At 42.8% G+C, this 26,134-nt stretch overlaps 1 protein-coding gene across 1 annotated transcript in view; it reads left to right on the top strand.

The window, feature by feature from the left end:
• fstl4 (follistatin-like 4) overlaps positions 1–26,134 on the top strand; it is a 429,308-nt gene that overhangs the window by 383,742 nt on the left and 19,432 nt on the right. The window contains exons 9-12 of the mRNA XM_041194371.1: positions 5,603–5,629; positions 12,736–12,854; positions 17,097–17,246; positions 18,103–18,210. Coding sequence (XP_041050305.1) covers positions 5,603–5,629; positions 12,736–12,854; positions 17,097–17,246; positions 18,103–18,210 — 404 coding nt within the window. The remainder of the gene's footprint in view (positions 1–5,602; positions 5,630–12,735; positions 12,855–17,096; positions 17,247–18,102; positions 18,211–26,134) is intronic.

Genomic DNA, 26,134 nt, shown 5'->3' with positions numbered 1-26,134 from the left:
CCCTCGGCGACCAGGCCCCGCCCCCAAATCGCCGAGGGGAAAATCCTGGCCCTAGTTTCTCAGTTTAGCAAACTATGCTTTCATATCCTTTAAATTTAAAAACTAGTGTTAGACCCACAGTCTCACCTTCAAACTGAACTTGAATTTATATTATGCTATGATCGCTGTCACATAGAGGCTCCTTTACTATGAAGTTATTGATTAATCCTGTCTTGTTGCATATTACAAGATCTAGAATAGCCTGCTCCCTGGTTGGTACTAGAAAACAGTGCACTAAGAAATTGTCCTGGGTACACCCTATAAGCTCTACTTGTCTGTAAGTACAACCTTAAAAACAATTATCAGGATAACCTCTATTTTTTTGTAGAAAGTATTTAAAGGAGAAGAATGCCTGGGAACCTTCATTTAAAAAAAAAATCCCTTTAAAAATTCAGTACTTTTCTGCCCAGAGAGGGCAATTATCCCATTTTTTCATGGGAACACTGTCCACTGGGGATCATCAAGATAACTCCAATTCTAGGCTGTACTAAACGTATTAATTACATCAGAGCACTGGGATTTGTACACAAACCAAACCAATTTCGACACAACACATTAACAGTTAGCCACAAGTGGATTGACTCTACTTCTTACCTGATTGGGACTCTTCTCCAGGAAAACATGATGTCGTAGCTCACCAATAAATTTCTTCCTAGTTAAGGAAAAAGAGTTAGTTCCTTGAAGGTTAAGGACATTATGGGCTGAATGTTCCATCGGGGGGGTTGTGTGGGGGTGGGTGGGAGCGAGCGTGAACCTGATCAGCGCTCCGATTGGGTGCGTGCCGCCATTTTAGGTGGGCAGGCCAATTAAGGCCCGCCCAGCGTGACGCATACCTGGAAACACTGTGCGCTCTCTGTGCAGGCGGTGGCGGGGTTCCCTGAGTCCCGGCCTGTGCTCCTTCGCACATGCGCGCACAAGAGCGCAAATTAGTTTAAGTTCTGAAAAAAATAATAAAGGTAAAAAAAAATTTAAGGGCATGTCCCCTCATATGAAACTGTCACATGAGCTGGAACATGTCCATTAGTTTTTTTCAAAAAACTTTATTTAATTAATAAATTGAAAAATGCGGAGGCCACGTGGGCTCTTCGTCTGCCCGGCAACCTTGAGGTTGGACAGGCAGCATTCTTAACAACTTTAATTACTTTCTTGATGGCCTTAATAGGCCTTTGACAGTTGAGCAGCTGCGCGCCTGCCGAACTGACAATCTAAATGACGCACGGTGACATTGGGACGCCCACCCAACCTCACTGCACGTCATTTTACGCATTGGTGAGCGGGTCCCACCCCCACTCACCATCCAGAAAATTCTTCCCTTTGAACAGTTTTTGGATTTGATTGCAAACTGTCAGCACTTTGCATTTCCTGCTGTTTTAAATCATCAGGCACAGGCTTATGGAAAAAAATGAGGAACCATCTAATGCAAAAATACTCAGATAGAGACAGGCTCAGTTTAGTGAATAGGAAGATCTAGCCTAGGTGGACTTGAATCTAAGGTTGACAGTTAAAACAGTAAATATGAAGCCTTCAAAGATATAGTTCATGTACAGACGAGACACATTCCCACAAGTTTGAACGGAAGGACGTCTAAAGCTAGAGCTTCTGGAGTGACTAAAGGTTTGGAGGTTAAAATGAAACAGAAAACTTATGATCAATGTCAGACTCATAATATAGTACAGAACCAAGCTTGATACAGAAGGTATCGAGGGGAACTGAAAAAGGAAATAAGAGAGGCAAATAGTGTGTATGAGAATAGATTAGCAGGTAAAATAAAAAGGACCCCAAATTATTTATCTTTTCTCAACATATAAATAATTAAATGAATAGCCAAAGAAACAGTGTGTCTGTTTGGAACTAAAAAGGAAGTTTTCTGGTGAGACAAAAGACATGGCTGAGGTAGTAAATGAATAAAAAGTAGGGGATACTGCCAAAAAGTAAAGGAGGAGACAGTAGAGTAACTTGGCAAAAAAAAGTGCTTAAAGAGTTGGCAGAACTCAAAATAGAAAAATCAGCAGATCCGAGTGGGACACGCCTTAGGTTGCTGAGGGAAGTAAGCGAGAATACAGAGGAAGTGGCAGCATGGTTACTAAATTGGCTAAGGGTCAGCAAAGTATTGGTGAATGGTTGTTTGTCAGAGTGGAAGGAAATATATATGGTGGTGTACACCAAGCATCCGTATTGGAACCATTGTTCCATTTGATATATAATGGGCAGGATTTTCCAGTCGGCGAGCAGGGGGTGGGGCCTGCTCGCCGACACATTAAATGATGCGCGGTGACGTTGGGCAGAACTCCCGACGTTACTGCGCCCCATTTAAGTTTTCAGGTAGGCAGGGGCTCAGCAAAATTAGCTGTGCACCCGCCGACCTGTCAATGGCCAATTGAGGCCATTGACAGAGTCATTTAAGTAATTAATGGACTTGCCTGTCCAACCTTAAGGTTAGCGGGCAGGCCAGGAGCCCTGGCGGGCATTAGAAAAAGCATGAAATCTCATCCACGGGCGGGATGAGGTATAATGTAGGTTTTTAAAAATTTAATTAAAGTTTTTAAAAAGTTATGGACATGTCCCAACTCACGTGACGGTGCCATATGAGGTGACAAGTCAGGGATTTTTTTTTTTTATTTTTAATCATTTATACAGTAGAGACGATCTTCCTGAGGCAGCATTTAGCTCTTTACTGCGCACACCTAGGTTTAGGGATTCCCCCCCACCCGCACATGGAGCGCATAGCGCTTTTGTGCGGACGTCATGCTGGGCGGGCCTTGATTGGCCCGCCCACATAAAATGGCGCCGCATCCCCAATTGGGGGCGCCGATTGGAGGGCGCCTCCGTGTGCCCTTATTTCAACTTCCCCCCCAGTGGGCGGAAAATCCTACCCATTGACTCAGACTTGGGTAAACATGGCAAAATTTCAAAGTTTGCAGATGTCATGAAACTCAGAAATGTAGTAAACCAGGAGGAGGATAGTGACAATCACCAGGAGGACATAAACAGGCCGATGAAATGGGCTGACATATAATAGATAAAGTTTGATGTGGGGAAATATGAAATGATGCACTTTGATAGAAGGAATGAGGAGAGGCAATATAAACTAGATGGTACACTATTAAAGGGAATGCCAGATCAAAGAGATTTGGGGGTATTTGTACACAAAATTTGAAGATGATAGGGCATGAAGGTTGTAAATAAATCTTATACTTATATATATAAACATTAGTACAATGAGTACAAAATTAAGGAAGCTTTGCTAAACGTTTATAAATCACTGCTAAGGCCCAGCTGTGGTATTGTGTCAAATTCTGGGTATCATACTTAAGAAAGGATGCTAATACCTCATAGAGAGTGTAGAGGAGATTTAAAGGAAAGGTACTAGGGATGCAGGATTTCAGTTTCTTCGAGAAATTAGAGATGCTGCAGTTGTTCTCAGAGGATAGAAGATAAAGGGAAGTTTAAAGATTAGAATAAGGAGAAACTGTTTCCGGCGGCAAAGAGCCAGTAACCAGAGGACACAGATTTAAAGTTATTAGCAAAAGGACTGGAGGTGAGATGAGGAGATTTTTTTTTATGCAACAAATTATTATGATCTGGAATGCACTGCCTATAAAGATGGTGGAAGCGGATTCAATAATAACTTTCAAAAGGGAATCGTGGCAGGGGAATGGAGCCAATTGGATAGTTCTTTCAAAGAGCCAGCACAGGTACGATGGGCTGAATAGCCCCATTCTCTATCATTCTATGATTCTGTGATCGGTGGAATTTATTTGATATATTGTTGTGGAAAGAGGCAATACTAGGGATTGTGTAGCACAGTTACAATGAGCAGAGAAAGGAGACTTTCATTCCGTCAGTCTGGGCTGAATTGCAACCTAGGTTTCCAGGGTGATAGGGTACTGTACATCACCCAGTTCCCAATTTTTAATTTTTGTGAATATTTCCTTGCTTGTTTCTCATCCTTAAAAGGGCACCATCTTCATGAAAACGTGCTTCACAAAGTTTAGAAAGGACCAGGGAGAAGTGTGCATCATTTTTATCATCATATCATCTCACATAAATGACAAAGTATGTTTCCATGGGATATGTATTATCCTGGCTTATAGGTATAAATAAGTAAAGATTTTCATGAAAATGATAGCTCTTTTGTAAAAATATATTTTTTTCACATATCCCAAGACAATTACTTAAAACTGCAATGTGATGCCACATGGGAGTTTCCTTTCTGTGGTATTTTCCCACAGTCTGGTAGCTCTGCAATCATAAAACTCTTTTCAGATTGACAGTGGCTCCAATAGTCTGATATAGGCTTCAAACTCCAAGGCACCATATTCATCAATGACTGGCTGAACATTTCATTCCCAATAAAATCAAAAGAATATGGCCAACAAAATCAATTACTTATAGCTTTATGGCAATTTTACATTGATACCACGAACATTTGAGAATGATCTAAAAGGCTTCAATATCACTGAAGTTTTGAATAATTCAATGGTATACCTTGAAATACTGAAATGAGATTATAACCTTTAAATCACCTTCTGGTCCCTTTATTAATGATATATACTAAAAACTTTATGGAAAGTTTCTGGAAAATTCATGGGTATTTTTAGGTCTCCATTTGTTTCGACAGCAATGGCTGACTGCTGATTCAGCAGTTAAAGAAAGGGAAGACTTGCATGTACGTAGCCTTTCAGGAGCATCGGTGTCTCAAAGTACTTTAAAACCAATGAAGTACTTTTGAAGTGTAGCCACTGTTATAATGTAGGAAAAATAAACTTCTGTTTGGTAATTATCAGGAGTTTCAGATGGAAGGAAAGTCTAGCGAGAATATGTTTTTACTAAAGAAACTGATGGATGGAAATATATATATACAAACTTGTTGCCTCAGAGAGATCTGGCTTTCAGGTTCTCCTGCTTTCCTTTGCTGGCTTTGACACATTTTACAGGTAGGACCCTGTGCATCCCAGACCAACTCCATTCACACTTTGAACTCCATACACACTGTAGTGGTCTGAAGATTGATCTGAAGCCATGTGACCCCAAGAAATCCAATAATCGCTAAGTATGTAGAAATACCCAATTGGTAATATGTATCAACCTCCTTTCATAATGATTAAATTAATATCCTCTTTAATAATCTTTGTTAAACAATTGATAATTAATAATAATTAGAATTAAGTTATGTCATTGTTCTGAGCCACACAGTTGAGACCTGTCAACTTCCAAGATGAAATAGTATTGGAGGGAGAGTTGCTCACTCGATACCCATTTTTGGTGCCTTGGATCCAGTTCAGTGCAACATTAGCATCCAGCTAGGAACCCACTTCACTTTCCCATCTCCCCACTCCAATCTATGGAAGATAAAAGGAGTATTAACTAATTTGAGTAAGGGGTTAAAACAATATTAAATGTATTTATGGTTAAATTTTATCTTATTTTTAATGAATAATAAATATATATATATATATAAATATGAACAGCTTTTGCATGTGTGAATGAACTGAAATTTTTGACATTTTTTTCCCTTTTTTTTAAATCATTTTCTGGCTTTCTTCAATCTCTGATGCTGCAGTTGCAAACATACTGTGGCGAGAGGAAGGTACTGCAGTGCATTGTTGTGTTGTAGTGATCATGTGCTTGTCCACTGTTTGTAGCACAATTTATTACTTCTAATAACAGGTCCTTCTCTGTACTGTGCCTCCAAGTCTAGTATTCTCACTACCTCTGAGACAGGCTGCATCTTTTGAGAACATCATCCCAAATATTACTTGCTCTTTTAGATTCAAAGAAACTCTAGATTATCCTTGGGTCTCCTAACAACTGAACACCTTGCAAGTGGATATTTCTGTTACATCGATAACAACCTAAAATCATAGAACCAATCTCTTTCTATACACTGTGGATTCATTCATAATAAATGGATACTGTCTATAATATAAAAAAAGGTTTTAACAGCTTATTTGGAGTAAGAGTCACATGTGTTTTTATCATAATTATGTTGAAGGTCTTGTGGCTCAGTTGGTAGCATCCCTGCCTCTAAGTCAGAAGCTCTGTGTTCAAATCTTACACCAGGATTTGGTGGTCATAGAAGGAGCATTTATGACATGGCTCAACAGCCTGATAATTCTTCCAACATTTCCCCACTATTCATCATTCCCACTCATGTCATTGTGTGCTTGCAAATGAACCAAAGGCTTGCCAAATTTTTCAGTGACAACAATTTCCATTTAATTGATTAGCTTTAGTGCTTGGAATGCATGTACCATGTTTGCAGCCCAGATAGTGCCATAGTCACCTACAGAGTGGCATTTGTCTCCAATACTGCAAAATTAGAGCAAATGAAAGAAATATCTAGCTTTCGAGTGTGGTCTCTGATCTGTACTGTTAACTGATCTCAGCCAGAACAGCACTAGGGCTTGTACAATTGGTTCAATGGCCTCAGATAGTCAAGGAAATAAAACCAAGTTGGGTTTCTGATCCAACTTAGTAACCAGTACCCTATTCGGGCAAGTAAATGCAAGTATGGGACAGGTTAAACTGTAATGTCGTTCCCATGGCAAACAGCGTGCCATCTTTGCTTACATAATTAAATGGTATAAGAGTCTTACCAGCATCCATGGAATTGTACATGAGCCTGAAAGAAGGAGAGAAAAGAGAAGGGTACAATTAATATCCATAGAAATACATTACATCTTGAACAATGATGTTACTATTAAGATCAAGAAGAAACTATATTCCACAATAATTCTACAATATTATTAATATTACACTGTAAAATGCAAAGAACCAAATGAGTAATCAAATGAGCATTACTCAGTCACATGGATATGGAAATAGGCATTAGGTTGGCTGTAGTAATGTCTAAAGTCCCCAGGTTGTTGCTGAGGATTTTGATCAGACACCAAAATTATGACAAAAGCTTGGAATGAGTTTTCCTCCATAATGTGAATAGTATCTCTGAAATCAAAGCTGGCAGCTGAATTAAAAACTTCCATAATTGTTATGATAATGATAACCTTTATCTTCTACTTGAAATTTATTCTTGTCTCTTGGATTTGGTCAACCTTCCTGCACCTAGGTTCCCACACCTTTCACCTGCCAAGACTTTGGACGAGTGGCCCACAGCCAAACCTTGGCGAACACTGTTTTGGTGTCTCCCTTCCAATTGTTCATCCTTTCCCTATGGCAAAGATGTCTAATCTCATTGCTTGCCAGTTCCCTTGACAAGTTAAGGAGTCCGTTACTGCAGTAAGGAGAGATAATATCTTGGAGGGGGCATCGAATGAAGCTTTGTGGGTAGAGCTTAGGAATAAAAAAGGGGCAGCCACATTATTAGGTGTTTATTATAGACGTCCAGATAGTCAGTGGGAAATTGAGGAGCAAATATGTGCACAATTTGTGGAGATATGTAAAAACAATAACAATAGGGTAATTATGTTAGGTGATTTCAACTTTCCCAACATTAATTGGGATATACATTGTGTTAAGGGCTTGGACGGAGTGGATTTCTTGAAGTGTGTACAGGAGAACATTTTAAGTCAATATGTAGAGGGTCCAACAAGGGACGGTGCATTGCTGGACCTAATTCTGGGGAATGAAGCCGGACAGGTAGCTGAGGTGGTAGTGGGCGAGCATTTTAGTGATAGCGACCACAACATGGTACAGTTTAAGTTTGTTATGGACAAAGAAATTGACAAGTTGCAAAAAAATGTTTTGGATTGGGGGAGAGTGGATTTTAGTAAATCTGGCCAAGGTAGACTGGGAACAGTTACTTTTGGGGAAATTACAGTGGAACAGTTGTGGGTGGAGTGGGGGGGGGGGGGTGTTCAAAAAGGAAATGGGGAGGGTACAGGCTCAACATGTTCCCTCTAGAATGATAGGAAGGAGTAACAAGCCCAGAGAACCATGGATGACCAGAGATATTCAGGTTACGATGAGAAGGAAAAGAGAGACTTTTAGCAGGTACAAGGGAAGCAAATCAGCAGAGGCATTAGTGGAGTACAGACAGCGCAGGGTGGAGCTTAAGAAAGCAATTAGGAGAGCAAAGAGGGGATATGAGAAAGCTCTGGCTGGTAAAAGTAGGGAAAATCCCAAGATATTCTTTAAGTATATCAATGGGAAGAGGATAACCAGGGAAAGAGTAGGGCCCATAAGGGACCAAGGGGGCACTCTATGGGTGGAGCCATAGGACATCACTAGAGTGTTGAATGAATACTTCACATCCGTCTTCACCCAAGAGAATGAGGTATCGAACTCGGGGAGAGAGACTGCGAGGTTCTTAAGCAAATTGATGTAGAGAGTGACAAGGTATTGGAGGTGTTGGCAAACTTAAAAGCGGACAAAGCTCCAGGTCCAGATGATTTTTGTCCCAGACTGCTGAGGGAGGCAAGGGAGGAGATCGCAGGGGCTCTGACCCAAATGTTTAATTCCTCTCTGGCCACAGGGAGGTGCCAGAGGACTGGAGAACAGCTATTGTGGTTCCGCTATTTAAGAAGGGTTGTAGAGATAAGCCAGGGAGCTGCAGGCTAGTGAGTCTCACATCAGTGGTTGGGAAACTACTGGAGAAATTTCTGAAGCAGAGTATCTATCCCAACTTGGAGAAGCAAGGTTTGATCAGGGATAGTCAGCATGGCTTTATCAGAGGGAGGTCATGCCTAAAAAATTTGATTGAATTTTTTGAGGAGGTGATCAGGTGTGTAGATGAGGGTAGTGCAGCTGATGTAGCTTATATGGATTTCAGCAAAACCTTTGTCAAGGTCCCACATGAGATACTTATAAAGAAGGCAAATGCATATGGGGATATAGTAATTTGATAAGGTGAATTCAAAATTGGCTTAGATGTAGGAGGCAGAGGGTGATATAAGAAGGATGCTTTAGTGACTGGAAGCCAGTGTCCAGTGGTGTACCACAGGGATCTGTGCTTGGTCCCCTATTATTTGTCATTTATATAAACGACATAGATGACTATGTAGGGGGTAGGATTAATAAGTTTGCAGATGACACAAAGATTGGCTGGGTGATTAACAGTGAGGTTGAGTGTCTTGGGCTACTGTGATTCTGTGATTCTGTGTGATTCTGTGAAGATGACTTAAGTCTTGGAAATTGTTGCCATGTGGGAAATCATGAGTGCAAATTCATTTCCTAGCACTCTGTCCCATTTCCCACAATTATGCAAAATGTAGATAACAAACCTCTAAGATCCTGATCTTGAAGATAATATGCCTCCAACCTGTGATAATTTAACACTTATCTTAAACTAAGGCAGGACAGTAGCGGAATTTCAATAATTCTTAACCTTATCTGCAACAGAAAAATGGGCATCCCAAGACGTGGATGGGAACATGAGGTAAGACACTCATAAACCCACCTATGTACCTCCTAATGCCTGATTTTACAATGATACTGGCAGGAGTCTGGGAACAGACTTTTCAGCAGGCAATGGTATGTTCCACAGAGGGAACAGGGAAACACAGAAGCCAGCCAAATAAAGAAGGGCTCCAACCCTTACAAAATAGCAAAAATCGATTTTTGACTTTCTGTTAGTATAGAAAGAAAAGGAGTATCTCTAATCAATATATCGCATTATTAGCAAAATTTCATATTAAGGGAAAAAACATAATTGTTCTACCTTCTCTGTTCCTCTCCTTAAGGTAGTAAATCATTGTTGAGTATAATTTCATGGATAAAGGTACCTTTTCAGTACCTTGGCCAAACGGTCATTTTGAATGTGTGAACCTGAATAGAAGCAGTGGGCTGTTTTACCACAGTGAAACTTTAACTTACCCTCAGATAACATCCACACACACTAGTTTCTAGCAGGGTAGGTAACCCTGGTTAATTTTTCTCTCCAGAAGTTTGATGACAGAATGGCCAGTTATTAGACCCTGCCTGCTATCATGGATGAGATCAGCTAAGCATTTACCTACTGAACGAGGGGGCAGTTGCCCTCTTAAACACATTGTACTTAATTATTTGTATCCTGTTGCGTTTTAAGCTCTTCAAGGAGTTTCATTGGATTTCCAAATTTCCTGTTGACTGGGTCAGTGACTTTATGATTTTGTTTTAATGTCTAGGTACTTGAAGATTTATTTGGCAAAATCAAAGAATCCACCATTGAATTCTAGATAAAATTTGACATTTAAAAATACTTTTGTCACTTGCATCTTTGCAGAAGCTGGCCTCTGAAATAAGTCAACAGTTATTTCATGGCATACATTAATTCTTGGGTTCCCTTGCTTCATGTATATTAAAGATGTGGGTAAATTGCAGGATTATTGATAGTCTAGGATTTATTTTCAACAAATTTTGACAAACCTTTTAACTGTTATTGACAAAATATGAGTTACATGAATTTTCATGATTAACAATTATAAAAACTGACAAAATACTATAATTATGCGGTTTATATATGTATTAGTACTATCTGAATGTTATACAATATTACTGCAGTCAATGTATATTTAACACAATCCATATATATTATGTATCAGTCTATATCAAAGGTAATAGTTCAAAAATATTACATAAATCAATAGATTATTGATGTAAATTCCAATATATAGTACACATAAATATTGCATATAACAGTATCTTTTATATAATAAAGATATATATTGTCTGGCCACTACAAGTTATACACGTCATCTAATAGTAGCCCGCTTAAAGGGCAGAATTTTCCATGCCCGCTGATGTCAGGTGTGTTTGACGGTACGAGCGGACAATATGACGAAAAGGCCAAAAACTGGTTTCATGACGTTGTGAAACCAGTTTGCAATCATCTACTCTGCCCATCAATGGTGGACCACATTTCCCGCCGTCGGACATCGGGAACCACATTGTAATATATCTGCAAATCATTATGAGCCCAGCTCGCCGGAATCGTCCCCCGACACTGAATCATCCAAGCACCACATCGTGATTGCACGCCGATGTGTTTCATAACTGGACATAAGCGACTTGCACTTGGTGAGCTGCACTTCACTCGGGGCTTTGAGGCTTGTTTGTTTATCTTGCTTCAGGCAGCACCTGTGGTCATCAGCGCCAGGCTTTGCAGTCAACACCACAGCACTTATAGGGGGGCCCACAGGCAGGCCTATACTTACAAGACCAGCCGTAAGGCATGGATGACTTTTCAACAGCTGCAGAGCTATGGCTTGCTTGGGAAGGGGGAGAAGTGGCCTCAGGCAAGGGAAGAGGCTGCAGATTGAAGGCTGTACTGGAGAGGGGGGATATCCCAGGGTGTGTTTAGAGACACATGTTGATCTGTGCAAGTGGCCTCAAGAGGTTGAGGGCTGAGGAGGCAATCTCCAGAGGAGATGAGACCAGATGGAGATGTGAGGGTGTACAAGAGAGTGTCTGGTGATATTCATTGGGCTGGCAGTGAGTGAGATGCCAGTGTATGTGTGATGGGCTTGAGTGTGTGAGTTTAGAGTGTTGAGATGGTTGCTGTACCCTGGCAGCATGGATGAGACCATTCACCGTCTTTCCGCATTGGATGGCCACCCTCTTCAGCCTTATTGCTTCATATAACATTGTATGCCTAATATATATGCCATGTTTTTTAGGTTAAAACTGAATTAACCTTAATGATTTACCTTCTTTCTGCCCCCTCCCCAGTGGGAGGTGAATTCCAAAATCATGGTTAAACTACATAAGCTTGGAGAAGTCAGTATCAGAATAATGCATTCTGGCTGTAAAGCGTGCTGCTATTTGTTCTGTCTGACGTCTGACTTCATCTCCTCTTCCGCTTAAAAATTAGCATTAATGTGGATGGCACTATTGGTCACCTGTGTTGTTTATAGGCAGCTGAGCAAAGTCACATTGGTGAGGAGGGGCAGAGGCTGCAGTGCATATCAAGTCCAGTTAGCAATGACTCTGTGAAGATATTTACTTCAAACACACCTTTTCACTCAGAATTCAATCCTATTTTCATCCTATTATTTGACCAAATTTCAAGAAAAAAAATCCCACAAATTAGAAAACCTACCTTTATAATAAATAATCCTTAAGTGTATGGCTGCCTTCAACAATTTACATCTCCCCACGCAGTGCTGTGTGTGATAGAAGGACATAGAATTTTCCATCCACCACAGAGATGTAAACCCATGGATAATGACCCAGGCTTACTGACCTCTGCATCTGAGTTACCAAAGTTACCCCCATTGCATGCAGCACTGTGCTTGAAGCACTAAATCGTAAAATTGCCCCATAATACATAGTACAAAAGTAGCCAATAAGTACATACCATATATGGATTGTGTTATATAATACCTATGTGGATCTGTAAATATTTTATGCATAGATTTTTAAAACTGTAAAAGAGCTAAACTTTCAGATGGTCAATAACACAAACTAAAATGTTCCTAGAGCCTGTCATTGAGGTATTGTGGGTGTGTTAATGTTATGCTTTGAGAATGCACTGATGGAAAATGACCCAATTGCATTTTCTCACAAATTCACTGTATGCAGTTGTTTTAATGCCTTTCTGATGCTAAGTGAGACTTGTCATGGAAAGTTGTTAAACTGACAAAAACATCTCCACAATTTCCTTTTTCTTTGGAGGCTGCATTTCTAGTGCCGTCAACATTGCTTTTCCTTTTTACCACTATTTTCAAAATCGTTTCAGAATTTTAATATTTTTTTAATTTCTACATATTTCATTTTACAAAATGTGCAAATGAAGCATTTTTGTGTTTTGTCTTCAAGGACTAAGTGTTGGAAATATGTTCTATGTATTCTCTGATGATGGAATCACAATAATTCAGCCCACAGGATGTGAGATTCAAAGACAGATCAAAGCCAATGACAGGATCATTGCAAGCTTTGTAAGTTTTAAATATTTTTACACTGCAACACCTTGATCTTGGATGTGCTCTTTCTATTTTCCCTGTCAGTTAAATGTGCAGCTTTGTTGACTGATCTTTGCAGTCCCTCTTTAAATCGCTGCTGTAAGTTTGCCTCAGTCTATTCCCTGCTTTGATTTCCTGTTTACCTAAGCAAGCTGCCTATAAACAGAATGATAGCACTGGCAGCATGTCTGTTCCATTTAAATTACACCCAACTGCAAAAATTGATCAGGCCTCCTGCCAAAATTATCAAGCAGGTGGAGTTATTGTCTGGTAACTTCCTGCCCAATGTACGTTAAAATGAAATTGAAAATTGGATGCACGCATATTAAGGGACATCTATCGCAAGCTAGGCAGTTAAATGTACGAATCCTTCCTCCACTGCAGTATTGCTTCTGGACAATTATATACTGGCAGGTCTGTTTTCTAAGATGCAGGAGTAAGGGGTTAAAAAATGAGAGTACAGTTTAGGAATTTTACTAATGCCTTCTGAAGCTCAAGATATGTCAATGCTTCAAAGCATGGTTCTAAATAATAGAGGAAATTTCTTTCACAGGGGTCTTCTGCCACTCTTATGGGAAGCAAGTGGGATGATCCCAGGAAAACTCTCCCCTTGTTCTTAATGCAACAAATAAAATAACTTAATCAATTCAAAGGTGAAATGATATGTCTCTGCAAATCTTAGCTCAAAATCTACTCATGCATGTATTAGATGGCTGAAACTGAATTGGTTAAAATTAAAGTTTTTTTCTAGATTCAGACAGAACTTTTATTTTTCACTTTCTGAAGTAGAAACATTAAATAACATTTTGATCTTTGTCAAGACGACAATACATCTGAAGATATTTCATACAATTTATCGAACCCAGGTGCCCAAAACATCACCCCGGGTCCCTGAAACACAAGTTCAATGACAATACCACTAGACAATGGTTTAGAATACTATTCCATAAATTGCTGAGGCCTAGCTCTGTCCCAGACAAGTTTTGCACTGCCTACCGGACTTAAAGGAGATTAGCTTCAAAGGGCAGAATTTTCCCGTTGGCGTGCGAGGGCGGGCCCCACACACCGACGCATAAAATGACCCCCAGTTATATCGGGCAAACGTCCTGATGTCACCATGCGTCATCGTGATATTTTGGTAGGTGGGCGCACGATGATCTCTGATGTGCGCCCACCATTAATTAAGGGGCCACTTCAGGCCCTGGAGGCACCAATTGACGGCAATTTTTCGGGGCTCGTGCGATCTTCAGGTCAGGCAGGTTGAAGACATTTGTATAAACCTCATAAGAGGGGTCAGTGGGGTCGTGAATGTGCTCAGTCAGCTACTTAATTTGGAAACTTACTGATACTGGCCTGTGTGGAATACTCCAAAGCTCATACCAGCTGCTAGGACAGGAGTAAAAGCCTTCAGGTCAGGACTCTACAGTAAAGATCATTTTTGGGGCCTGCATGTTTCAGGAAGCCTTCCCTTAGCCTAGGAATGGGAGTTGTGCTCTCCACTGGAGGCACCTCCTCTGAGGAGGATGGGAAGGCCAGAAGGGGGAGAAGGCCCGGAGTCCACATTTAGCCTTCAGGGGAGCCACCTTTGGGAGGAGAGGCACAGGCACAAGGGGCGCAGGGCCAACAGGAAGTTCAAGACAGAAGAGGCCACAGAAGACACCACTATCCTGCTGCCAGGGTTTACAGGTGGCGAAGCAGCTACCTCAATATGTCTGAAGTGCAGTGCCAAAGGATGCTCCATCTCTCAAGGGAGACATTCACCTCCATCTGTCAGATTAGAGGCCTTGAGATCTGTGTCAACTGTGTGGGTGGGCACCCCATGCCAGTGGTGCTGAAGGTCACAGCTGCCCTCAACTTCTATGCCTCTGGCTCTTTCCAGAGGTCAGTCGGTGATCTTTGTGGAGTCTCCCAGTCAGCTGTCCACACTTGTGTCAAGCAAGCGACAGACGCTCTGTTCAGGCATGCATTGACTTTCATCCACTACTGCTGAGCTGAGGCCAGCCAGACAGAGCAAGTCAGAGGCTTCACAGTGATTGCTGGCTTCCCCCGCGTCCAGTGTGCAATAGACTGTACACATGTGGCCATCAAGGCGCCAGCAGGTGAGCCCGGTGCCTTGGTCAACAGGAAGGGATTCCATTCCATGAACGTGCAGATAGTATGTGATCACAGGATGCAGATTTTGCAAGTTTGTGCAAGGTACCCAGGCAGCTCCCACAACACCTACATCCTCAGACACTCCCAGGTGCCGGGGCTCTTCGTGCTCCAGTGTGGCTGGATGGATGGCTACTGGGTGACAAAGGCTATCCCCTCAGAAGATGGCTCATGACACCTCTCCTCCATCCAAGAACAGGAAACTGAACAGCGGTACAATAGGGGCCACGCCTCCACAAGGGCTGTGGTGAAGAGAACCATCGGCCTACTCAAGATGCGCTTCTGACGCCTGGAGGTGGCGCACTCCAGTACCCCCAGATCGTGTGTCACTGATAATGGTTGCATGCTGCGCTCTCCACAATCTTGCGCTGCAAAGGGGGGACGCTGTGGATGAAGAGGGTGTAGACGCAATGGCTGCGGATGCACACAATGAGACCAGCAGTGAGTCCAAGGATGACCACGCACAGGGAAATGCTGAGGGGGTAGGCACTGACCCGGGTATACTCCAGGGAGGCAGGGACACCCAGGAGGCTTTAATCCAAAGAACCTTCAGCTAGAATACCACAGATGGACCTTCAACAAAAGCCTGTGCTGCAGGCTCCATACTCAATTCCTGAATGCCAAATCTGCCTGGATAGGAACATTAACTAAGGGCCTTGTCAATAAAGCTCAGCATGACACAACTTACTCATAACATCATGGGTAACCATCCCCTACCTGCAGAGGAAAAGAGGCACCCTCAGACCTGGTCACATGTCCAAATTTAATGATATAACAAAATGATCTTAAGGAAACAAAATGACAAAGGTGTTAAACACCACACCAACTAATCATAACCTCATTGCGGCAACACAAAAACACCAGGGAGAAACCTGTGGTGTTCCTAAGGTGCCTTAAATTTATGCTTTCGGGTGCTACGTCTAGGTGCTGCCCCCTCGCTGGGACTGGCATCTGAGACAGCCTGTTCATTGTGCTGTCCTGTTGGCTTCGATGACCTTGGCGGCCATCCTTTGGCTCGTGGAGCCTGTGCTGGCCCCGCCTGGGAGGGAGTGGCCGGTTCCAAAGCTGGCATCTCCCCAGTCATCGTAGCCTCATCAGATGCAACGGTCACTGACAGAGGGGCAGAGGAGCTGCTGCCCTCATCCGGAACCACCTGAGAGGAGCCCGCAGAGACGACAGGCATCTGCTGTGCCGACGTGAGGTCGCCTTGGATCTCCCTGCTCACCGTAGATGGATGGGCACCAAGCTGGGAAACTTGGTGCCCAGACCATCTCCCACACTGGCACTGACCAGCCAGAGGGAAAGCCTACCTGCTGGGTTAAGTGACCAATGCCAACACAGTACTCACCCTTCCAGAGCGCAAAAGGTCATTGAAATGCTTGTGGCATTGGATCCAGGTGCGCTGCACCACTATCACAGGAGCTCACTATCTCTGCCACCTCATCCCAGGCATGTTTGGTCATGTTGGGGGGGGCCTCCTCCTCCCGTCCCTGGGAACGAGGACCTCCCACCATGATGCCTCCTCCTCGAGGAGGGCAGCAAGGCAATCGTCTGCGAAACAAGGGGCACAGTGCCCCCCTGCCCTACCCTCCTGCCTGGCCTACTCACCAGCAGTGCTTGGGGGAGCCCTTCTGCTGCCCATGTTTGACAGCCTTTGCAAGGCTGCAGGAGCACTTTTAAACAGGCCTCAGGGTCGCCATTGGACCCGGCGGTCATAGCAGCCCCGCCGCCAGCCACCCACTCCCGCTGTCCCAGCAGGCATAAAATTCTGATGAAAGAAAAGATTAACCCAACCTATACTTGCATAAGCCTAAATGACAGCCTTTTCTCGATTGTAAAATACTTGGGTAGCATTTGATGATTTATCAGTTCTTTCCTTTCTTCCAATATAGGACAGGTACACTAACATTCAAAGATTTTGTATATTTATCATGTTTCTGTCCCATCTATTGCTACTATGAGCTGCTCAGGGTTTAATCAGGCAAAGTTCCAGATGGTTTATTTTGTTCAAGTTTTGTAATAAACACATCCCGAACACCAAATCTCAAATATTATCTTTGTTCACAGGATGAGATTTGTCCCTGCAATGAAGGAGAAACCATTCCACATTGTGTCTGGGCCTCTGCTGTCAACATCAGAGATAAGTACATCTATGTCTCCCAACCCACACAGAGCCGGCTTCTTATCATTGACATTCCATCTCAGAAAGTGTTACAGGTAACTTTAACTAAGGTATTAGATAACAATTACACTTTTTAAAAAAGTGGTTAGAAGGGTTAATCGTAGGGACATGAGTTTGTGTCCAATTCAGTGTGGCAGCATGAAAATCTGTTCTCTGATGGTTGTAATAATCCAACGTCAAATTGATTTGGGCAGTCTCACTCCAGTTCTTAGTAAGTGGTGCACACCACAACATTGTGCGTTAATAGGCAGCCTGACTCAGAGAGACCACAAGCAAGGCTGTTGTAGGAGATGGAAATGTCACATCAGTGTGGGAGGATACATATTCTTTTGAGGTTGGGCCTAAATAGAGAGATTGAATAATCTGCATATAATTTGTACTGTAAGAAGTGTTTGATACTAAATCTGATTTTAAAAAAGTGATAACAGTTCCAAATCTGTTAGAACCTAACCTCAGTTGGGGTTTGAAAACAATCTCAATGGGCAAAAACATAGATAAATTTTATACAAGCAAAACATTAAATATAGGGGGTACAGTAGCAGAATGTCCTCTTAGGGCAGAGGACTTTCATTGTCTCCATCTTGAGGCATGAAGTTATGGCAATTTTATATTGCAAAAAATGACAAGTTACTTCAATTCAGAAAATAACAAAATATACCTTTTATTTAAAATAACCTTTACTTCATGAAAAGATAGTTTGGTACAAACCATGATCTATAATATAACTTTGGTTTACTTTGTCTTAGCTGTTCATAGAGTCTTTCAGGGTACGATGTTTACATGACTGAAATGCAGTTACTGACTGCCTCAAAATGGATGTCAAGCTCTCCAGATGTACACTTAAGAAGCTACATGTATATATAACAAGCTTTTGTTGTAATTCTTTTATAGGCTGTATCGACAGACCCTGTCCCAGTGAAATTGCAATATGACAAGTCACATGACCAAGTTTGGGTCCTTAGCTGGGGAGATGTGAGAAAAAGCAATCCTACTCTGCAGGTATGAGAGAGTTAATATGTCTTCCTTTACCAAAGAATGGAAAAATGTGAGGCCACTGACTTGAAATGAGTGATTACCAAAGTTTGCAAGGAATGTTTAAATGCAATGTTCTTATAGATAGATTTTTGATTAACAAGGAAGTCAAGGGTAATGGGAGTCAGGCAGGAAAGTGGAGTTAAGACCATAATCAGATCAGCCATGATCTCATTGAGTGGTGGAGCAGGCTTGAGGGGCCGAATCCTGTTCCTTATGTTATTAATATTTGAATGGAGAAAAGAATCTAATTCTTCATAATTAATTTACATAATTTGTTCCAGGTTCTTTTATTTCATTCGTTCATGACATATGGGTGGGAGTGATAAGACTGGCACTTATTGTCCATTCCTGATTGCCTTTGAAAAGGTGGTGATGAGCTGCCATCTTGAATCGCTGCAGTCCATGTAGTGTAAGAACACTTATGGTGCTGTTAGTGATGGAGTTCCAGGATTTTGACCCAGTGATGAAGCAATATATTTCCAAGTAAGGCTGGTGCGTGACTTGGAGAAGAACTCGCAGTTGGTGATGTTCCCATTGCTTTCTGCCCTTGTTTTTCTAGGTGCTGGAGGTCGCAAGTTTGGAAGGTGTTATCTAAGGAGCCTTGGTGCGATGCTGCAGTGGATCTTGTAGATGGTACACACTGCTACCACAATGGTGGTGGAGGAAGCCTGTGTTTAAGATGGTGGATGTAGTGCTGATCAAGTGGGCTCCTTTGTCCTTGATGGTGTTGAGTTTCCTAAGTATTGTTGAAGCTGAGTGGAGAGTATTTTTCACTTCTGACTTGTGCCTTGTAGATGGTAGAAAGGTTTAGCAGAGTCAGGAGGTGAGTCACTCTCCACAGAATTCCCAACCCCAGACCTGCTGTTGTAGCCATAGTATTTATGTGTCTGGCCCAGTTAAGTTCTTGGTCAATGGTGATCTCTAGGAAGTAGGCAGTGAGGGATTTGGAAGTGGTAATAGAATATCAAGGGGAGATGATTAGTTGCTCACTTATTGGAAATGGTCATTGTCTGACACTTGTGTGGCACAAATGTTACTTCCCACTTATCAGGTCAAGCCTTAATCTATTATTAAGGAGGTTATAGTAGGATACGGGATAAGGCGAGACTTCATCTCCACAATGTCTGTGCGGTGGTCACTCCTACCAATACTGTCATGGACAGATGCATCTGCGACAGGCGGGTTAGTGAGGATGAGGTTAAGTATGTTTTTCCCTCTTGTTGGTTCCCTCACCACCAGTCTAGCAATTATATCCTTTAGGACTTGGTCAGCTCGGTCAGTAGTGGTGCTACCAAGCCACTCTTGGTGATAGACATTGAGGTCCCCCACCCAGAGTACATTCTACCCCCAGTGCTTCCTCCAAGCAGTGTTCAATATGGAGGAACACTGATTCATCAGCTGAGTGAGGGCGACACATGGTATTCGGCAGGAAGTTTCCTTGCTTGTCTTTGAATTGATGCCACGAGACTTCATGGGGTCCAGAGTCAATGTTGAACACTCCCAGGGCATATCCCTCCCAACTGTATACCACTCTGCCACCAGCTCTGCTGGGCCTGTCCTGCCGGTGGGACAAGACATATCCAGGGATGGTGATGGTAGTGTCTGGGACATTATCTGTAAGATATGATTCCGTGAGGCTGGCTATGTCAGGCTGTTGCTTAACTAGTCTGTGAGACAGCTCTCCCAATTTTTGGACTAGCCCCCAGATGGTAGGAAGGAGGACTTTGCAGAGTTGACAGGGCTGAGAGTGCCTAGGTCAATGCTGGGTGGTCTATCCAGTTTCATTCCTTTTTTGAGACTTTGTAGTGGTTTGATACAATTGAGTGGCTTACCAGGCCATTTCAGAGGGCATTTAAGAGTCAACCACATTGCTGTGGGTCTGGAGTCACATGTAGGCCAGACCAGGTTAAGACAGCAGATTTCCTTCCCTAAAGGGCATTAGTGAACCAGATGGGTTTGTATGACAATCAACAATGGCTTCATGTCATCATCAAACTTTTAATTTTAGATTTTTGTTGAATTCAAATTCCACCATTCAAACCCAGATCCCCAGGGCATTAGCCTGTGTCTCTGAATTACTAGTCCAGCGACAATATCACTATTTCATCACCTCACCCTATAATATCCTATTGATAGGATGGATACCAGGAGGATGTTTCATCTGGTGGGGGAGACTAGAACTAGGGGACACGGTTTAAGAATAAGAGGTCTCCCTCATTAGACAGCGATGAGGAGAATTTTTTTCTCTCAGAAACTTGTTAGTCTGGAATTCACCAACACCTTCTCAAGGGCAATTAGAGATGGGCAATAAAACCTGGACTAGCCAGCAACGCCCTCATCTCGAGAGAGTATCAGGAAAAAGATGCACTGCAGCCACTCACCAAGACTCCTTTAACAGCACCTTCCAAACCATGGCCTCTACCCTCCGGAAGGACAAGGCCAGCAGATTTTCTATCACCTACAAGTTCCCCTTCAAGTCACTCAATATCCTGACTGGAACTATATCACAGTTCTTTCACTGCCACTGGGTCAAAATCCTAACAGCACTGTGGGTGTACCTACACCACATGGACTGCAGCAGCTCAAGAAGGCAGCTCACCACCATCTTCTCAAGGGCAATTAGTGATGGGCAATTAATGCTGGCCTTGCCAGCGATGCCCACATCACATGAACGAATAAAAAAAATCCACTGTGCCATCAGTACTTTAGCTACCACAAGAAGCCAAAATGTCGTTACTCAGTGACGAAGGCTATCTGCTAACTGCATGGCTGATGGCTCCAATAAGCAAGCCACGCAAACATGTGTAGCATGCATATAAAAAAGCCGTGTTGCACTTAAAATGTGATAGAGCAGACCACTGGCATGCAGAAACATTGCTTCCATGATTAAAGTACTCTGGAGAAACCTATTGTACTCAGCAAAGCAGGTGTCAAAATTCTGCTGTCTGCTGCATGACCTCGCCTTGCCAGAGTAAGAGAAATACAGAGTGAGATGAGGCCTGAGTGCACGAGGAATGAGTGTTAAGTGAGGAATTTGGTAAAGGTAAGAATTCAATATAGAGGGGAAAAGAGGTGCTCCTTTTTATACCTTTTTTCAGCCTCCAGTAGCTGGTGAGTGTTGTTTGGTCTCCAAGCTAGTAATCTTGCTATTACATTAGCTATGTAAATGAATAACTAATTGACTAATTAAATAAATAAGGTTAGACAGATACGACAGGGATGGTGGTGTTCTGTGACTGCAACATGTGGAATCTGTGGAATACATTGCAGCCCTGGATAACCATATCTGCGGTAAGTGTCCGTAGCTGGAGCAACTTTGACTCCGAGTTGCTGAGCTGGAGTCTGAGTTTTGGACATTGCAGAGCATCAGTTGGGGGAGAGTTACCGGGTTACTTTGTTCCTGGAGGCAGTCACACCCCTTAGGCTAGATAGAACTTTAGAGTCGATCAATGGTCAGGGGCAAAAGATTGTGAGTCAGGCAGGTATGGGGATCCAGCAGGTAGTGAGGGAGGCACTTCAACCTTAACTTTGACCAATAGGTATGAGGTGCTTGCTGTCAGTATGGATGAGGAGAAGGAATGCTGGGTGGATGAGCCAGCTGACCATGGCACCATCATGCAGGATGCCATTTAAGGCAGGAAAGTAAAAAGGAACAAAAACGAAAATAGCTGGAAAACCTCAGCAGGTCTGACAGCATCTGCGGAGAGGAACACAGTTAACTTTTCGAGTCCGTATGACTCTTCATCAGAACTAAGGAAATATAGAAATGAGGTGAAATGTAAGCTGGTTGAGGGGGGTGGGACAGGTAGAGCTGGATAGAAGGCCAGTGATAGGTGGAGGCAAAGAAGAGACTGCCAAAGATGTCTTGGACAAAAGGACAAAGAGGTGTTGACAGTGATGATATTAGCTAAGGAATGTGCTAATGGGGACATTAAGGGTAGAAAGCAGGACGAGCAAATGACAGATAGCCCTAGTGGGGGTGGGGTGGGAGGAAGGAATCAAAATAGGCTAAAAGGTGGAGATAGTGAAAAGGAATGTGGTAGCGACTGGGGACAGTATAATTAGGGGGATAGATAATGTTCTCTAAAGCCGTGACCAGGAGCTCTGAAGGCTGTATTGCCTGCCTGGTGCCAAGGTTAAGGACGTTTTTTCACAGTTGGGGATGAACTTGGAGTGGGAGAGGGAAGATCCACTTGTTGTGGTCCACATAGGAACCAACAACCTTGGTAGAACTAGTAATGATTTTCTGCTGAGAGAGTTTGAGGAGTTAGGGTCCAAGTTAAAACACAGAACATCAAAGGTAAGCCAATTGGCATATAGGGTCAAAAAGATTGGAGAAATAAACACATGGCTTAAAGAGTGGTGTAGGAAGAAGGGGTTTTGATTCATGGAGTACTGGCACCAGTGCTCAAGAAAGAGACAACTGTTCCATTGGAATGGGCTTCACTTAAGCCGGCCTGGCACCAGTGCCCTGGAAAATCGTATACCTAGAGACGTGGACAGGGTTTTAAACTCACAGGGAGGCAGCGAGGGTTCGGAGGAAGAGAAATTTGGAAATCCTAAGAGAAAAATTGAAGTACCAGAACAGTGTAGCGAAGTAAGTAAAGAAAAGCAGAGTGGGACAGAAAAGGGCAGAGAGTTTAACAGTAATTGTGCATCAGTGAGTAAGGCCCATGCAGGGAATAGTAGCAAAACATGAAATTAAAGCTCTTTATTTGAATGCATGAAGCATCTGCAATAAGATGAACTAGTGGCACAATAGAGATAAATGGTTTAGATCTAATTGCCATCACAGAGACAGGTTACATCTTGACTGAGGCTGGGAAATAAATATTCCAGGATACACAATATTTCAAAAAGACAGCCAGAATGGTAAAAGAGGAGTGGTGGCCCTGATAGTAAAGGATGACATGAAGGATGCTCCTTCAACAGCACCTTCCAAACCCAGGACCTCTACCACCTAGAAGGACAAGGGTAGAAGATGCATGGGAACACCACCACTTGCAACTTCCCCTCCAATCCAGGCAACAATCTGATTTGGAAGTATATTGCTGTTTGTTCACTGCCGCTGGGTCAAAATCCTGGAACTCCCTCCCTAACAGTATAGTAAAAGGGTTAACAGATGGGATATGCTAATGTATGATGTAGATGATGATGTTTGATTGACATTATTCAGTCATCTGTTAGACTCGAGAGAGAGAGAGAGAGAGAGAGAGTCTAACACATGACTGATGAGAGAGAGAGAGAGGTTGGAACACCATCCTCAGGACCAACATGCCTACTCTGTAACCTGTTTAGATATAGGACTAATAAACAAGAGTTAAGCAAGTCCAGAGTAACAGGCTATCCAGTAACCAAGTACTACACCTAGAGTCCACAGATAAGAAGGACGATCTCAAAACATGGTGGCATACATTGGTGTTGTTGACAGAACCATAGCCAGAGAGTGAAGAAAGACTTGATAGCATCTCGTACTTACAACTCTACAGAAGGAGGATGCAAACTGGAATAGCCAGCACCCCTTCAGCAGTCCCTGCCTTTCTCACAGCCATTCAAAAATTGTGAGCGACCGCAGAGAGACCAGAGCTGGAATGATTGAAAGAAACACTTCCTCAGGTATTGTCAGCATCAGGATTGTATGATGAAGAGCAGCAGCTTCAAGTCAGTTTATTTCTTTCTGTTGTGGATCCAGTAGCAGATGACGTTCTCCTGAGGTAGGGGGTCGAAGAGTCTGTTGCAGACTTTTGCACCATTCTCAAAGCCTTTGGCACATATTTTAGCCCGCTATGGAACCCCATTATTGAACAAGTGGTTCAGTATGCGACGCAGGCCGAGCTCCAAGCTCTAAACTGGAGTATAATTTGGTGCGACTCCAAGACTTCACATGAGTCCATCGACTGGATAGGCCCACAGACAGCAGCCCCACCCATAAGAAAGCCCCCCAAACCAGGCAAAAGGACGGGAAACTCCACACTAGCAGCCATTTTGAGATGCTTGGTTGTGGCACCAAAAAACAACATAGCTACCAGGACTGCCCAGCAGGGACCACGGAATACTTGTAGTGCAGCAAAACTAGACATTTCAAGCATTCAAGCACCAATTTTAATAGAGGTGGAAGACAAGGGAATATTTATGAAACACATTCTATCCAAGCAATTGGAATTCAAGATAAAGACGAAAGTTCAGATGTCCTAGGGGAAGTTGGTAGTCTTAGCCCAGATGATTGGTCAGTTAAGGTGCAAGTTCAAGGCTTTGATACCACTGTTAAACTTGATACTGGAGCTGTCATCTACATGCTGTCAAATGATCTCAACTGGCTTCAGCCAATATCCCATTATCCATCAGACGTCAAATTATAAGGTCCAGGCAGCAAGGACCTTCCAATAAAAGGCAGGATAATTGCTCCCCTTCACTACAAGGGGCAACTGTTCATTGATTCTCTCTATGTTGTCCACAATCAATGCACATCCTTATTGTGTGGCGATGTGGTCATTCTTCTAGGGATCCTAGAAAAAAACAGATGATGCCCAGCATTTGAACAGCTCAATGTCTTTCATGGAACAATCTTTATTTAAAACCAGTGGAATTCCAGCCTTCAGCAGCTGAGGAAGTTTATTAAATCAGCAATGAGTTCCTTTCTTTCACAGTGACACAATTGAATAGAACCTGGGTGGAGATTGAAGTTATGAATCTCTCAGTTCTTCATGAGGTTAGGCCAGAGGTGGCAGATACAGAAGGCACTGCGGCAGACGGTGACCATCCACATGAAGGCCTGCTGGAATTCAACTGGCTCTATCCTGAAGAAAATGATGAGGAAGAAGCCATTGTGGCACTGAGCTGTTGGAGGATGAAGTCCTAGAGATTGATCCGTCTTTCCAATAGACAGATGCACCATATGAAGTCTCTGTTGTCTTTTTTGAGGAGTCAATTGTGTTTCTAGCAGCTGAGCAGCATTCAGATCTTTGTTCCACTGAACCTACCAGTGCATTGCCTGGTCTATCTCTTGCTATCAATGAAGAGTCTTCCTAAGAATGCCTTGCCTGATTCCATGTCAGAGTCCATAGAGGATCACACTGCTAAAAAGCTGGTGGCTTCCAGGGATAAAAGTCAAGTAACACTGGTACTTCAGCCCCTGCTGAAAGTCTTCTTACCTCCAGAGCCGTATGTCAGCACTGAAGCTACAGCAGAATCTTTGGTACCTCTGAAGCTGCAGGATAATGTACAGCAATCTTGTTTTCGAGTTATTAGTCTAGAGGGAGTTCGTCCCATTACAGAATTTGGTGCTGACTTGTCTCCATATTCTCAGCATTTCTTCCCATTGCCCACACTGGAGCAGCCTCACTCTCTTACCACTACCTACAGAAAGTAGACAGTTTTCCAAAATATCATTAGGAAATCATTTTTTCTTTCCCTGAAAGACTTGCAGGGATTTTGTCATTATTTTCCTTCATCATTTAAGTCCCTTGAAGTCTCAGATCTTCAATATATTTTCAGTCTTCAGTGCAGCAGTGGGTCCAGTAATACGGCTGTGACAGTCTTCCCTGGAGTTGAAGATCATTCCTCTTCTGAAGGTTTTTCCTTGTGTGCTTTGAGAGAGCAACAAGTTCCTCAGAGTCCTGATTTCTTCTAGTCTCAGAGACTGCAAAGTTTGATGCTCTTCAGTCTTCTTTCTTGAATTATTCTTTCATTGCAAAAGACTCATTGCCCTAGCAGTTCAGTCATCCTGAACCATACACTCTGCCTCCCAGCAATGATGCTAAATTGTTGTCCTATTCTGCTGTTGATGATGTCCTCTCAGATGCAGAAGAAAACTCACATGTCTCTAAGGCTTCTTCCCTAAGAGCCAAGAATACTGTTACACCAGTGGACTAACGGTACCAATTACCTA

Source organism: Carcharodon carcharias, chromosome 8 (genome assembly GCF_017639515.1).
Source record: "Carcharodon carcharias isolate sCarCar2 chromosome 8, sCarCar2.pri, whole genome shotgun sequence".
NCBI classification, from domain to species: domain Eukaryota; kingdom Metazoa; phylum Chordata; class Chondrichthyes; order Lamniformes; family Lamnidae; genus Carcharodon; species Carcharodon carcharias.
Note: the sequence above shows the minus strand (reverse complement) of the source record. Positions and strands in the feature narration are given on the sequence as shown.